This window comes from Amblyomma maculatum, chromosome 11, assembly GCF_055883805.1.
Source record: "Amblyomma maculatum isolate TAMU_Amacu chromosome 11, ASM5588380v1, whole genome shotgun sequence".
NCBI classification, from domain to species: domain Eukaryota; kingdom Metazoa; phylum Arthropoda; class Arachnida; order Ixodida; family Ixodidae; genus Amblyomma; species Amblyomma maculatum.
Genome location: NC_139354.1, coordinates 162603424 through 162620344, shown reverse-complemented (window position 1 = coordinate 162620344; position 16921 = coordinate 162603424). Strand labels below are relative to the sequence as shown.

The 16921-nt window shown below is 45.9% G+C and overlaps 1 protein-coding gene across 1 annotated transcript in view; it reads right to left on the bottom strand.

The window, feature by feature from the left end:
- The window catches only part of RyR (Ryanodine receptor), a 1181579-nt gene that overhangs the window by 920027 nt on the left and 244631 nt on the right, over positions 1-16921 (bottom strand). The window contains exons 25-27 of the mRNA XM_084584752.1: positions 13365-13442; positions 12116-12278; positions 11898-11971 (exon numbers count right to left, since the gene is read on the bottom strand). Coding sequence (XP_084440878.1) covers positions 11898-11971; positions 12116-12278; positions 13365-13442 — 315 coding nt within the window. The remainder of the gene's footprint in view (positions 1-11897; positions 11972-12115; positions 12279-13364; positions 13443-16921) is intronic.

Sequence of the window (16921 nt, the reverse complement as noted above, 5' to 3'; positions counted from 1 at the left end):
ACTACATGTAGGTGCATAGGCCTGTACAACCTTCAGTTTATACCGCTTATTAAGCCTAATTACGATGCCTGCAACCCTCTCATTAATACTATAGAATTCATCTATATTACCCGCTATATACTTATTGACAAGGAAACCAACCCCTAGTTGTCGCCTCTCTGGTAAACCTCGATAACACAGTACATGCCCATCCTTCAGTACAGTATATGCCTCATTCGGCCTCCTAACCTCACTAAGCCCTATGACATCCCATTTCATGCCCTCTAGTTCCGCTAACAGCACTGCTAAACTAGCTTCACTAGCTAGGGTTCTAGCATTAAACGTTGCCAGGGTCAGTTTCCAATGGCGGCCTGTCCAGCGGAGCCAGGCTTTCTTAGCACCCCCTGCTGCGTCACAGGTCTGACCGCCGCCGTGGTCAGTTGTTCCGCAGCCGCTGGTGACTGAGGGCCGGGGTTTTATGGAGCTTATCATAGGAGGTTGTGGCCAATTACTGCACCAGGGTGGCCAACTCCTGTTCTGGTGAGGGAGTGCGTTGCCGGAGGTGTTTACCGGCATCAGGTCGCACCCCAAACCTGTATATGCAATTCCATCGACACGCGGACTTTTTTTTTCTTTTTTTTTGTCATCCGGTGGAGAATTGCGCGGCACCGGGATTTGAACCCCGGTCCTCTTGCATGCGAGGCGGATGTTCTACCGCTACGCCACCGCTGCACTAGCCTTCACATGATATGGAACTGCAAAGAGCAATTAGAGAAATATAAAGCTCGAGCACTCAGCCAAGAGGATTGGGAGGCAGAGCTGGCCCACACGGGTCTCTCTGAGCAGCGCAGTCTGCTCAACAGGGCCCGGGAGAGGCCAATGGTATTCTGGACTGAGCAAAACCATCCACGCTATTCTATTAAACAATTAAAGTTTACTCTCTCTTTTGATGAAATAGCGCGTAGGACGACGAAGACAGACACAGAGAGCACTGACTACAACTGTTATACACCTGATCGGAAGTGAAGAAAGTCAGTGGGATGTAAGAGCGAAATAATGGCCATAGACCCATCGCACTCGTCGCACAACTGCCGTTTGCGCCAAACACAAAGCAGCATCACACCGGCAGGAACACGACAGTTGCCGTTCTGTCATCCAATGCCTCCTTACTGACGGCGCACGAACAAGGCGAGGCGCCGAGAAGCCAGCGTGCCGAAGCACATTGAAAAAAAAAAAAGAGAGAAAATGCGAGCCAGCGTTTGTCCTCTAGGGGGTTTTGTCGGGACGAATGTAACAGACGGTTACATTCGTCAATGTTGTCGTACTTCAAGCGTGCTTGGTACGCGGTTTAAGAGAGCACGTTGTTGGGCTAGCCGGTCGTACATTCTTAAACAAGGGAATTGCGCTAAAAATGAAACGTACGAGAAAAGGACGCGGACTGGATGCGGTGTTTTCTAGCGTCCGGAGCGGAGCCATGCTCCGGAGAGGAGAAAGACAGAGCGAAGTGGTCCGAATGTTCCGCGTTCTTTCGTAGCACCTTCCTCAGTCGTCTCAACAAGCAGAAACCGCAACTGTAATCACAACCGCAGGAAGAAACTGATGCTAAATGCCACTGCTTGCTGTGTCACGCGAGGGCCAAAATTTATTTAACTTTTTATTACTATTAATATATATATATATATATATATATATATATATATATATATATATATATATATATATATATATATATATATTGTTACGATGTAATAAGAAGGGGTGTTTTTACAGTGTTGATGTAGCGGAACAAGATGAAGCCTACTAGCGCCCTGAAACCAACGCTTCTTCCTCCTCTTCTGCCACACCATCACAATCCTTCATCGTCGTCAGTAGCGTGACATTTCCCCCCTACTCAGACGAAGCCCTCTGGGCGTGTTCGTGAGTCGTGCGAGGCTGACACGGCTTCAAGCGGGCAACATGACATAGTTCGGTTTTGGCAGACCGGCGACCCGATGCTGTCAGGTGGGCTATTGCGTAAGTTAAATCACTAATGCGTTTGATATCACATATGGGCCGTCATAGTGGGCCAAGAGGTTTTGATGTAGGCTACGGCTGCGAAGTGGACGCCACAGCCAGACCAAATCGCCTATAGAGTACGTGACCCGCCGGTGACTGGCATCGTATCGCACTTTAGAACGTTCTTGTGAAGCACCAGACCATAATCGGGCGATTCTCCGAGCTTCTTCGGCGAGACAGAGGGTCTCAGCCAGGCAGCGGTTTTCATGGCTTGTGAAAGGCAGGATAGTATCCAGGGAGTAGCGTGGCGGTCTGGCATAGAGCACGAAAAATGGACTGTACACCGTCGTCTCATGCGTGGCGGTATTAAACGCATACGTGATGAAAGGTAGTATGGTGTCCCAGTTCTTATGCCCTGCGTCCACATACATGGCTAGCATGTTGATAAGCGTTCTGTTGATGCGCTCACTCAAGCCAGTTTTCTGGGGATGGTATGGCGTCGAGTGTCGGAAAGTTACGGCGCATAAACGCATGAGCTCTTCAACAACATCAGCCGTGAATTGTCGGCCCCGGTCAGTGATGACAATTCGTGGCGGCCCGTGTCGTAAGATGACTGAGTGCAGCAAGAAAAGCGACACCTGATGCGCCGTAGCAGATGGAAGAGCGGCGGTTTCACAGTAACGCGTGAGATAGTCCACGCAGATTACAATCCAGCGATTTCCACCCAAATACTTCGGAAACGGACCTATGAGGTCAATGCCTACTTGATCAAATGGAGCTGTCGGGGTCCTCACAGGGTGCAGCAAGCCAGATGGAGTTGCAGTTGGACGTTTGTGGCGTTGACATTGCTTGCAACTGGCAACATATTGTTCAATCGTCGAGCGTATTCTGGGCCAGTAAAATCTTTCTTGAGCACGGTGGAGTGTTCGAACCGATCCCAAATGCCCAGAAATTGGATCATCATGCATAACACGCAATACGTTCGTGCGCAACGTCTTGGGAACTACGAGTAGGTATCGCTGGCCGACAGGCGAATAATTTTTTTTCCATAGGAGGCCATCATGCACACAAAAACGGCTTGTAGGTACGCTGGCTTGGGCAAAGAGAGGCTGCAGACTGCTATCATTTTGCTGTTCCGTTTTGAAAACATTCGTGTCGGGGAACGCTGGCTCGAGGGTCGATATATAATTGTCGAAATCGTCGCTGTCAGATCCAGTCGTGGCCATTGGCATCCTGACAATCTGCGTCTGCATGACCCCTCCCGCTTTTGTACACCACGGCAAAGTCATATTCCTGTAACCGGAGGGCCCAGCGTGCGAAGCGATCACATGGGTCTCGAAGGTTCCGCAGCCAGCAGAGTGAATGATGGTCAGTTACGATAGTAAACGAACGTCCGTACAAATATGAACGGAAACGCTGCACAGCGAAAACTACAGCCAGGCATTCCTGTTCGGTGACTGTGTAGTTTCGCTCCGGCTTGCTCAGGGTACGACTTGCGTACGCGATAACATGCTCTGTTCATCGTGCCGTTGGACAAGGGCTGCACCGAGACCGATTCCACTAGCGTCCGTGTGTACTTCTGTCATTGCAGTAGGATCGAAGTGACGTAGGTTGGGCTTCGATATTAAAAGAAACTTCAATTGACGAAATGACGCGTCGCAGTCTGGTGTCCAGTCAAAAGTAGAGTTTTTGTGGAGAAGGCACGTCAATGGGTAAGCAATGTCAGCAAAGCGATGTATAAAGCGTCTAAAATACGAACAGAACCCTAGGAAACTGCGCAACTCCTTCACTGTCTGTGGGGGTTTAAAAGACTCAACAGCGGCAATTTTCTGGGGATCCGGCATTACACCATCACCATTGACAAGGTATCCTAGCACCAACGCTTGGCGCTCTCCAAAGCGGCACTTTTTCGAGTTCAGAATTAGGGCGGCGTGTGCAGACAATTCAAGACACGTACTAGACGGTCATTGTGTTCTTGGAAGGATTTCCCAAATATGGCGACATCGTCCAGATAGCAAAGACAAATGTCCCATTTTAAGCCGCGCAAAACTGTGTCCATAAAGCGTTCAAATGTTGCTGGCGCATTACACAGCCCGAATGGCATAACATTAAACTCATAAAGGCCATCTGGCGTTACGAAGGCTGTTTTTTTCTTATCCGCAGGATCCATTGGAATTTGCCAGCAGCCAGATCGGATATCAAGACAAGAAAAATAGGACGCACCAGAGAGGCAGTCGAGGGCATCGTCTATGCGAGGAAGAGGATAGACGTTCTTTTACGTAACAGAATTTCGTAACAGAATCGCCACGAACCGTCTTTCTTGCGTACAAGAATAACAGGGGCAGCCTAGGGCTTAGATGGCTCCTGTATCACCTTCTTCCGTAGCATGTCATCCACTTGCTGATGAATGACTTTGCGCTCAGATGGGGACACGCGATATGGCTTTTGACGAATGGGACGAGCCGAACCAGTGTCGATGCTATGATGGGTCCGATGTGCAGGGCGAGAGGTTGGTCCATCTGTTTGAGAAAAGTCAAACATAGGCAAAAAAGGTAGAAGAATATCCACAAGAGTACAGCGTTGAGGTGAGCTGAGATCGGAGCTGATCATGCAGAAGATCGAACTTTCATCAGCAGGCAGAGGTACGGTGGCACTCGTAGCATCTGTGACCAAAGCAACAACGTGGGGAGCATCGGGTCCACAGGAGGCAAGCTTCAATCCCGTTGGTAAAACTGCGGGCTCGGATGATGGATTGATTGTCCATAACGAGGCACTACCGTGATGCACGGAGATCATACAGTGAGGGATAATTACATTTTTCTTCAGGCATGCTGAGTGAACTGGGTGCACCACGGCCTGGAATGAAACCTGCTCAAGAAGTGGAACGGACACAGAGACGAACATGGCAGACAAGGGTGGAACTACTGTGTCTTCGGTAATACTTAAAACTGTATCTTCATCACGGCCACTTTCAAAAAGAGTCGGCAGATGCGAGCCATCAAAATGAACCTCTTGACTTCGGCAGTCCACAGTAGCGCCACAAAACTTCAAGAAGTCCATTCCTAAAATGATGTCATGCGTAGAGTGGGGTAAGACTACGAATTCGGCTTGAAAAAGTGCGCCACCCACAGACACTTGCGCACTACACACACCCAGTGGCCGCAAAGCCTCTTCACTCACACCACAAAACGTTGAAGCACAGTCATATTCAAATATCACTTTGCGTCCCAACAAGCGCCTAAACTGATTACTCATCACAGACACAGTCGCACCCGTATCCACCAAAGCTAATGTACACACACCACCAATGAACACACGAAGTTTGTTTTTGAGCATTGCAGTTGGAGGGATGTTGGCACACAGCACATTTCCAGCGGCCTCACCCCCATCGGTCGCGCTGGTTAGTTTTCCTGATGGGGCGACATGGAGCGCCGACGCGGTGATGGAGAACGACGCGCACTGAAGGCGGGTGGAGGAGTAACACTTCGCTCAGATGCTGGGGAATGGTCGCGGAGATTCCCGTTCTGGATGTTGCCGAAGTACCCACGGGGAGTATTGGATTGCTGGAAAACGGGGCTGTATTGCCGACTGTTGGGTACTGCTGGAGGCACCGGGCGGTTATAGCGTGGCGGGAACCTACTGCGGCAGTACCTGGCGATGTTACCTTCGACGCCGCAGCGGTAGCATATCGGTGGGGAATGTATAAAATGCTGTTGTGGATAAGAGCCAGGCACAGCAGGGCGCATCGTAGGTCTGGCTGAATGCTCACACTGCACAGGAATCCTTGTAGATCGAATAGAAGATCTAGGTGAACTTGAGGTGACGTCATACCATGGGGCTTCAAGCACCGACGCAGTCGGGTTGGCAAAATGCATTGGCGGGTGGTCAATAGAAGCTGCAATTTCAGGAGCTTGGGAAAAAGGCTGCACTTGAATCGCTTGTGGTGGTGAAGCCGGCCGTCTAGAGGCCCTCTGGACAGAAACCTCAGCAGATTCCTGCAGGGGAAGCGTGTTGATCCGTAGAAGTTCTTCGCGAATGATTTGCCGGATAGTTGGAAGATCTAGTTGGGCATGGTCATCAAGACTGGCCACGGTAGGCACGTTGGCCAGCCGCCCAAATTTCGGCGCAACACGACGTGTTTTAAAAGCTTGAAACACGCGGATGTGTCTAATGACATCGGAGACAGTGTCAAGGTTGTCTTTGGCGATTAAGAAGTTGTACACGCCCGCCGCGATATCCTTCAAAATGTGACCGACTCTGTCTTCCTCGGGCATGTTGGAATTGACACATTTGCATAACTTGAGGATCTCTTCCGTGTAAGTTGCACAAGTTTCATCGGGCAATTGAGCTCTTTGAGCAAGGGTCTGCTCAGCCCGCTTTTTTCTGGGAACAGAGTGCCAAAACGCAGTTTTAACTCGATGGCGAACCGTTCTCAAGTCGTCAAGTTGTCCTCGTTATTCTCAAACCAGGTCATAGCCGTGTAAGTGAGAAAGAAAACGACGTTTGTTAGCATGGTAAGAGGGTCTCACTGGTTGTACCGACTAACTCGTTGATAATCAAGTAGCCACTTCTCAACGTCCTCACCTTCTTCTCCGGCAAAAGGTAGTGGTTCCCGGTAAGGCTGGGACGGAGTAGGGCTGGAGTGGGCAGGCATGCCGCCTGCCTGGCTTGCAACGTCGAGGCTTGCATGGTTTGAGTCTGTGTGGTCCATGATGGTCGTGAGCGGTGACAGTCAGCGATGCGGCGACTACGTTGAAGCTCCAGTTGGTCTTGCAGCGCTGTAGGTAGGGAGGATCGTACCCAGCACCTCCACCAAGTTGTTACGATGTAATAAGAAGGGGTGTTTATTTACAGTGCTGATGTAGCGGAACAAGATGAAGCCTACTAGCGCCCTGAAACCAACGCTTCTTCCTCCTCTTCTGCCACACCATCACAATCCTTCATCGTCGTCAGTAGCGTGACAAGTGACAATATATATATAAGATCCGGTCCTTCCTGAGCGACCCACTCACCTCTACACATGCGAGCCAGTGAACCGTTCAAGTAAGCCAGCTCAAGTAAGACCGCTCACTAAAGTTAGCCGTCTTGTCCATGTCTAGTGCCAGTGGTTCAAGCTTTCCACGACTTCTCCGCTGGGCCGCTTACATCCAGTGATACCCCCGACCACACCATATGAGCAAGTTAGTGTTGACCTCATAGGTCTGTTTATCCGTTCGTTCAAAGGCAATCGCTGAGTCATTGCATGCGTTGACCATATCACGCGTTACTGCGAAACTGCCACCATCCCTTTCGCCACAGCCGCTGACGTCTCTTTCTTCACGCTGTCGTCGTCCGTCATGGGACTCCTCGCGTCATTATTAGTTACCATGGCAGCCAATTTAAGGCAGATGTCGTGGAATAGCTTCTGCGCTTTTGTAGTTGGCAATTGTAGTTGCCAGTTTCGTAGTTGCAACACTCTACACCGTACCACCCCAAGCCAAATTACCTCGTTGAACATAAAAACGGGACACTGACGAACATGCTTGCGATGTATGTCGACTCTCAACACAAGAAGTGGGATGAGATGCTTTCCTTCATTACATATGCCTATAACACCTCGAAGCATGCAACAACTGCTTATAGTATATTTTTCCTTCTCTATGTCCGTCCACCTCAACGTTGTTTTGACACCATTTTGTCGTTCTCTCTCGACATCAAGCTTTCTGTTTTGAGCGCCCTCTTCCGCGCTGAACAGGTTCGTCGGCCCGCCCAATTAGGCACTGTTGCAGAACCGCTCTAAGGGAGCGCTACGCTCTGGACGCCTCTGCGTCCCAGAATTTGTTGTCGCACTACACAAGCCCATCTATTGTGCTCACACGCATCAATGCTTGAATTACGTGGTGTCTCGCCAATGTTCCTAAGGCATGTGCATGTTGCAAGGATTAAACGCTGCCACTCTCGGGATAGCCCAAGGGCTTCGTCCGCGAAGGAGGAAACGTCAGGCAGCGCTGAGGAGAGAAGAAGGAAGTGTGCAAATTACGAGCGCTGCGACGGAGAACAACAACGAGAGAGTAATGCCTGATAATAGCGCCTGTCGTTGTTATTCTCCGTCGCAGCGCTCGTAATTTGCAATCATGTACCAACTAGCTCAACTTTCCGTATTACTGCACGGAAGTGTGAGAAAGAGGAAGCTCGTCAATGTTCAGTGAACGCCCACAGGTGGAGTCATTCTAGTAAATAAACACCACAGTGGCTGCACAGCAACCATAGGTCTGCATAAAGAAAGTGATAAAATTCAAATTAAGCAAGGTGTTAGGCAATGAGACACGATCTCCCCAATACTTATTTCCAATTTGCTTGGAGGGTGTTTTCAAATACATGGAAAAGGAGCAGTTAGGCATCAGGGGGAGTATCTCAGTAATATTGACCATAAAACAGCGCAACAACGGAGACAAGAGAGTAGAAAGAAGACGAGACCAGCGCTGACTAGCAACTGAAAGTTTTATTGAAAAGAACTAAAATATATACTCCATTCACAAGCAAGAGCACACATGAGCAGAACTAAACGCACTCATACCTGATAACATGAAACTTAACAGTGTTAAGTTTCATGTTATCAGGTATGAGTGCGTTTAGTTCTGCTCATGTGTGCTCTTGCTTGTGAATGGAGTATATATTTTAGTTCTTTTCAATAAAACTTTCAGTTGCTAGTCAGTTCCCGCTCATGTGTGCTCTTGGTTGTGAATGGAGTATCATCCTCATCATAATCCTCAGCCTGGCTATACCCACTCGCCTCTCTCATATAATCCTTCAATTAAACCGGTCATGTGCGAGCTGCGTCCACTTGACCCCTGCGAACTTCTTAACCTCATCCGCCCACATACTTTTCTGCCATTCCAGTACGCTTTCCTTCCCTTGGAATCCAGTTTGTTACCCTAAGCGACCATCGGTTATCCTTTCTTCGCGCTACATGTCCTACCCATGCTCATTTCTTCTTGATTTCCATTAGAATCTCACTGACTTGAGTTATTTCTCTGACCCACTCTGCACGTTTTTTCCTATCTCTTAACGTTATCCCTACCATTTTTTTCCATAGCCCTCTGCGTTGTCCTAAACGTAAGAAGAACCCTCTTTGTTAGCTTCCACGTTTCAGCCCCATAGGTAAGTACAGGTAAGATGCAACTGTTGTATACTTTCCTCTTGAGCGATACAGGTGTGCTGCTAGTCATAATCTGGGAGTGCTTGCCAAATGCGCTCCACCCCAGTCTTATTCTCCTTGTTATTTCCGTTTCATAGTCTGGATCTGCGGCTACTACCTGTCCTAAATAGATATATTCGCCTACTACTTCCGGCGATTCGCTACCTAACGTAAACTGCTGTTCCTTCCCTAGGCTATTGAACTTTACCTTAGTCTTCTGCATATTGATGTTCAAGCCTGCGTTTTTACTTTTCCTGTCCAGGTCATCAATCATTCTTTGCAATTCATCCCCTGAGTTACTTAGCAAGGCAATGTCATCAGCAAATCGCAGATTACTGAGGTATTTTCCATCTACTCTTATCCCTAACTGCTCTCTGAATACTTCTTCTAAGCAAGCTGTGAATAGTACTGGGGAGATCGTGTCTATATTTATATATTTTTGTGCTTTTATTTGTGTTTGTTCAATAAAATCTTCAGTTGTTAGTCAGCGCTGGTCCCATCTTCTTTCTACTCTCTTGTCTCCGTTTTTGCACTGTTTTTTGCTTATTAATGTGCCAACTCGCTAAACTCGTCGTTTTACCTCAGTAATACGCAATTCGCTGATGACATTGTCGTGTCAAGTAACTCAAAAAACGAACTGCAACTAATAATTTATGATCCAGACAGGAGAAGCAGAACGGTAGTCCTAATAATTAATATGCACCGGACTAAAGTAATGTTGAATGGCTTAGGAAAAGAACAGCAGTTTACAATAGGTAGCAAAGCGCTGGAAGTGGTAGGTGAATGTATCTACTTAGTACAGGTAGTGACTGCAGATCCGTAGCACGAAAGGAAAAAACTAGGAGAATAAGGTTTTGATGTAGCGCATTTGGAAGGCACTCAAACATTATGACTAGCAGCTTACCGGTATCGCTCAAGAGGAAAGTATACAACAGTTGCATCCTACCGGTTCTTGGCCATGGGACTGAAACGTAGAGGCTAACGCAAAGGATTTTATAACTAATAATACATAACGGATACGAGGCGAGGTTGAATGAGATGAAGAAGGTTGGAAAGAGTAAAGATTAACGGCATGTGTTAGTATGGAGGCATTTCACATTAATAGGTTTGGCAGTAGGTGTATCAGCATCAGAGGTGTATCGGAGGCAAAAAGAGATACAAAATCCCCTTTTGTATTTCTTTTTGCCTCCGAATTAAAGCGTTTAGATACTGCTGTCTACTAACTGAAATTTTCGTTTTGTTATTCTGGGCTGTTTTCTTGCCTATGCTCTCCTGATGGTCGTTTTTGTTCACCCTCTCTTCCACTCCACCTTTTCTCTCCTTTAAACTTCATCTTATAAAAGGTGCCTCCTGATTTCAGTGAAATTTAGTAGCGCCTGTGTCTCGGGTCCATTCTTGTGGTCTGCATGGTTCGAAACACTTTTTTTTTTCACTAATTCTAGCTTTCTTTCTCAGTTATGAAATTCGAACGTCCCTATTGGGCACTAGACAATCGGTATTGCCAACTGACTGATGGTTCATGCTCAAGAGATGTTGAGAACCGATAGGCTTGTTCGGCAATGCACGCATTTCTTCGCTCTTTCTTGCTATCGAGTACCGATAACGATGTCAGCGCAATATAACTGACCGAAACAAGTTTTAATAAAGGCCTGACGCATACAAGACATGTTTCCTTTAAAAAGATGCGGTTTAAGGTCTTCTTTACCTAAAAAAAAAACGTCTTCAGCCGATACTAATAAAACTTTAAATTTCTTTGGATTCATTTTCTGCTCCGTACTCACTGCACCCATTTCCCTTACTTTTGGGAAAGCGAATAAATCAGTGTAAAACGCCAAATATGCAAAATCGTCATTAAAAGTGGCTCTCCCCCAGGACAGCAGTGCATTTATAAAAGAATTGAGATATGCGTTCTCTTACCATTAGGTGCTGATGCAGAATGTCGTTACCTGAATGTACACCAAGGTAATTGTCTCCAAGCAGAGAAGCTATGCAGTTGGTTTCCGGTCGGAACTGAGACGATAAACTAGATGGTGACGTGTGTGCAATTTAAGAAGAGGGTTATGTTGGTTCATGTTGCAGGGAAGGAAGAAACCGCTCTAACGGACGGGACGTTTGGAAAGGCGACCTGTTTCTTCATTCCGTGCAATTTAATTCGAACTGATATCTCCTAGAACAAGCCAGAAAAGTGTCTATGCCGCGGAAGAGCTGAACAGATATGGCATATCACTCGAGCTGTTATTTTGCGCATTCCATGCACTTGTTAGCTTAACATAAATTTGAATGTTATATTTTTGTCCCACTGCAAGAACAATTAAGTTATGCAGAGTTTGAAAACTCGCTTCTAGAACATTTTTCGAGGGCCTTGCGGCCACTCGAGATAGCTACGAAGCGTTGGATTCAGTATATTTGTTTTAAATCTATATTCATATTTACCTATGGCAAATAACTGTATTAAAGTGATGAGTTGTTCCCTTTAATTGCTTTCTTGCAGCTCGTTTTCAATGCGCTCATTGAAAAGACATTTAATGTTAAAAATAAGCTAGTGATGAATTTCTTTGCCTCAGGATGTCTCCCGAAAGCAGGGGGAGGAGCATGAAAATCTCTGCAAAGCGAGGCGCGAATTCATTCCTACGTCTGTGTACACAATCGAATAAGATTCTTGTCAACCCTCGTTGTGCCAGGTTGGCCCGCCAGATCGTGTACTGGGGCAGGTAATTTAAAGAGCCTTTGCTTGCATTGGCCTTACCTGTTGGCTTTCTTAATGACGTCGTCGACGCTCTTGTAAGGCACCAAATGCGGACTCCTCCTGGTTGGCTGGTTCTGCAGCACGAGAAGGGAAAGCAGCGTCGTCATGTAACCTCGAGGCACAGCTTTTATTACTAACAAGACAGGCTTTACAAATAGCGCAAAAGCGTTGAAGCTGGTTCCCGAAAATGAAGAACGAGAGTGGTTCGCTAAACTAACCTCGACGAGGCCGTACGTCCATCCCTGCTGGATGCGCTCCTGAGCCCACACGTTGTGCGTGTTCTCCGAGAGCAGGTCCACAAGCTCCTCCATCTTGGCCGACAGCGTGATGGCGCCCAGGTCGAGGGGGGCAGGCTTGTAGCCGTTCGATTGCAGATATGGGCTTCACAGGAAAGGATAGTTACTCATAAGATGCCTTATTCTTTTAAGCCTCCTGCCACTTACAGGCAATAAACGGGGTTCCTGGAGCCATTTCATGTGGGTCGAGATTAATCGGGGTTCATTTGACCGTCATATTTTACCTGACAGCATATAGCTTATGTTTACGGGTCTTAACAGAAATAAACTATGGTCATAAACTATGGTCATAGGCGTTTTTCTTCTTCAAAATATGGTAAAATAAATGGGAGAACTACACAGAGCCGATGCAGATTGCGTGAACTACAATGGTTTTGCGTAGGTCGATATTCACTTGCCAATTAATTTCAGGTTTACTGAAAAAAATCTGTGGCTGACACACAGCGACCGTACTTTAACAGTTCTGGTGATGCTCAGAAAAGGGGCGAAGAAGAGGTTTATGTTGAAAGGGTGCGACGAAAGCCCATCAACGGGACGTGAAAAAAGGGACACGCACTGTTCCTCTTGTCCCTTCATCGGCGCTGCATTCGTCGCTCACTTAAGATATGATGATGGTGATCGTTGCTCTGTTTATTAATTTCACATCTACACCCACATTTTGCAATGCCTGCGTCAATGCCGAGGTTATGCTTTTCCGCATTCAATGAATGCTATGTGTTCTCGCAGAATAATGGAAATGGTTATCGGTATAATTGAGCTTAAACGATAGCGGCCACACTGAAATTGCGCATATGCATAGCCGGCTGTTAAGCTGGGATTAGTCCGGCTCCTGCCTCAAGGTCGCTGCTTTTTGTGAGCATTGTATGATTGCATGACAAATTCATTCATGACAATCATGCACATATTTTGAGAACAAAAAATTGCAGGTTCCCGAATTACTTTTATATTCTCTCTCATTTAACAGCGCAACGGCTATATTAGAGCGGACTCTTCCACTTTATTTATGGAGGAAGAATTCCGACGTAGCCTCGACATGCTTTTCTTGGCCAATCAGATAGGATAAACTGCCTTTTTCTTTCCCTATCTGCCAGGTACGAAGAAAATTGCGGCTCCCCACGCCAAAGCTATCAGCTGTGGCGAAAACAAGCTGCTCGATGTTTCGGCAACTCACTCATTAGGCAGTTTGACAGTCTTGATGCGCGCTGGTGGCTTGTCCACGGTGATGTGGTACCCGAGAGCCAGGACGGTCCTGAGACGATAAGACACAGAAACGCAACAAAGTATGCTGACACGTTTGAGTACACTCAAGGCGAAACCAAGCCACGGTGGCTTTCAGCTGCTAACTTCAAGGCCATGGGTTCGACCTCGGTGATCAAGTATGGAGATACAATTCAGAATGCAGGATAAGAACAATCAATAAAGCGGGAACTAAAAGGTCTAGCCTGACAAGGGCTCCTGCCTTATCAAGTTCCAACAAGGATATAAGCGCTATGTTACTACGTCATAGGCTTGCGCAAAAAGAAGTCGTATACCGAAACTAATATCAAAGTTTATTGGTCTTCCGCCTCCGATATTTACTTCCTGTGCAGATAAGGAGACAAATTTATTTCAGTTTAATTCGATCTCATCTCCTGTGGTGTACACGCACGAAATCTGAAATGCATTGAAGTTGTTATCTATGCAATGTGAAAAACATAAAAAAGCGTCAGGAGTGAACTTTTTAAGAAATGCCATAAGAAACGAAATCAGTAGTTCTAGTTTAAAAGAAAGTGAAAGGGGATTTTTGCCTCATTTTCTCGAGCATATATTGAGAGGCCCTTCTATTATCACCTGCGTCTGGTTTCTTTAATTGCTCGTATAATACGCACAAGACGGGGCCGCAGACTACCCGCCAGTAATTAGTGCAATTATGTGACAACTACCCGGTCTTGATTTCATGTGCTTTAAAATTCTACACTGTTTCTCTTTTTAATAAGAAAATGCGGTCCTTTCATTTATGCCCCAGAACACACCCTTTCTTTCAGCCTCTTGCTAGCCACAAAATAAATATATCATGCTTGTATTAGCTCTAGCTTTTATATGTCTTTCATTATTTTGTTACACGACAAAACATTACCAAATACCATTGTATTGCTGCTGTTTGTTCCACTGAATTGTAAACGAAGTGGGAGCTTAGTCAAGAAGCATTAAAGGCCCCTCTTCTCGCATTAGGTAAAGCCGAAAGTAGGCCGAATTGGTGAAAGCTCATGATGAAAAATATCCCAAGAAGTACACGAAGGACGGGTGGACGGCCTAACTCGCCACTGGGGCTTATTGCTGAAGCACGCAATATATACTGGTCACTTGGAAAAAAACCACAAAAAAAAAGCAGCCTCCTTTTTGGGAAGCTAGGTCATAATATAGGTTGTAACAGGCCACGTGCCACTCATTGCTGGGGAAGGAAGAAAGAAAAAGGGGGGAAGAGAAACCTAAGTAGATAAGTAGATAAAAGTAAAGTAGATGCTAAAAAATTAAATTCGCAATCTACCAAGTTTACAGACGGCTCGCTGACACACAAATTTTGACCTTTTTTATATGGTAAGCCTTAATAATTTCACGAACCAGCTTGTCACGATGTCTAAAAAGAACGGTGGTCCTAGAAAAAAGCGGTGTACACTTTTTCTTGTTCGACGTATGGTCCTCTTTATTGCTATAAGCGCGGCAATGCTCCGGAAGGTTCCCAGACTGTTCTTTTAAGGAGTTGTGGTGTTCCCCTAGCCTAATGTTGAGACACCGCCCCGTTTGCCCTATATAAACAGCTCCGCACGACAAAGGCAGATTATACACCACACCGATCCCACACGGTACAAACGGGGAGCGGTGCGTAACGAAGCAACCACGCATTTTTATCTTGTCGCCTCCAGTTTCCTGCCGGTTTCGAATATGTGAGCACAAACTGATCAATTATTGCGGCCAGGAAAAAACCACGGTAACGCCACGGCGGCTTCCCACCTTCTTTAGCCAATCTACGTACGGCACCGCGCCAACCGTTTGACGCACCCGTGTAACAAGTTTTGACTTATGGCCCGCCTTAATCGAGTGCATCAATTTTTCACAAGTCATCATTATGGGATAGCCAGATTCCTCGAACCTGTTAGCTGTGCAAAGACACTCTGTTGTAAGGAATGAATAGAGGATTTAGTGATGTCCAGAGGCAAAATTAAGAAGTGTTTTGGCAGACCGGGGGTTGTAAGCCCAACAAATGGGATCCCGGCACACGAACAACGATAAGTCTAGGAATCGAAGTAGCAAATCTTTAGGCTGCTCAACGGTGAACTTGAAGCCTGAGCTGCAATCTACGAAAACCTTCAATGTGTCAGGAATGCTATGATTTAGATGAGACTGAACAGAAAAACACTAAGTAGTCATCCACATATCTGCAAATATTATCCAAGTGAATTACGAAGGATGTTCCAAGGAAAATATTGCTTAGTACGGGGGCAACGCACGAACCAACACAAACACCCGTGTAGCAGCGTCCTTCCCAAAGAACGTTTTTTCCAAGTATATATTGCGTGCTTCAGCAATGCGAGTTAGCGCTTGTCCGTGTCGTGTACTTTTTGCGCTACTTTCATCATGAGCTGTTCTCGCACCTCGTGGGCATATTGTACCAAGTACCCAATAATATTCAAGCTTCAAAACTAGCCCAATTAAGAGAACAAGTGGACTTCGTGATCGCTCTGTCCAGAGTCCACTTTTCGAATAGTTGGCTGGACTGAGGCTCTCTACCCTTGTTCAGCGCTCTTTCATACCGTGCAGCCATCTTCTTTCACTCGTTCTACCTTGAATGAAGACGGGTCACATTTGTGGGCCTTTTAACGGGCGCTGCATTTTGATAATATATTTTGTTTTCGCGGATATACTGTTTCGACGGCGAGCTTCAATTCTGCAAATACAACATATCCCTTAAATGAATATTTAAAAAATAATAACCTATTTAGTTAATTAGCAAATTACTTGAAGCCTTCTGCGTCGTAGCTAGTGTCCTCCACAGCGCCCAATATAAATATAAATATAAATATAAAGTTACACTTGTCTTAAACTTTTGGAGTAGATATAACATTTTCTTCAGCCAGAGAGACATCAAGTCTCATAGTTTGTAACGGCACCCGAGTACATTTTATTGTAAACTCAATTTGTAGACATTATTGTTCCATGAAAATGTTCTGCATCGTTATTTGTTCTATTCTAATATTATTCTAACATCCTTCGTAATTCAGTTGAATTGGTTTATAATATTTGCAGATATGTGGATGACTATTAGCGGTTGTTTCAAGAGGTTTATTAACTGGGGAAAAATATATGTTTGATTTTGTTTATAATAACATGCGGCCTATTTGTATGCAACCATGCTGATAATTGCTTCAAATATTCATTGACTGCATTCTGGATTTGCAAGTTAAGGAGGGGCAAGAGAGACGCATCTGCGTGTGTAATTAGACGAGGGAAGTCAGGTATATCAGACAAGTCATTTATATAAATATTAAAGAATATTAGTTCAACTAGATAAATAATTCTGGGACACCACATTTATCTTCGATGATAGATGATTGTTTTTTTAAGCACTGGTATACATGTTCTGGTGATGATAATTGCATAGGATCCTAGTGCGATCTCAAGTATGCCGTAATTATTCAGATTGAACGATAGTATTTTATTGTTCACAGCAGGAAACACTTTACACAAGTC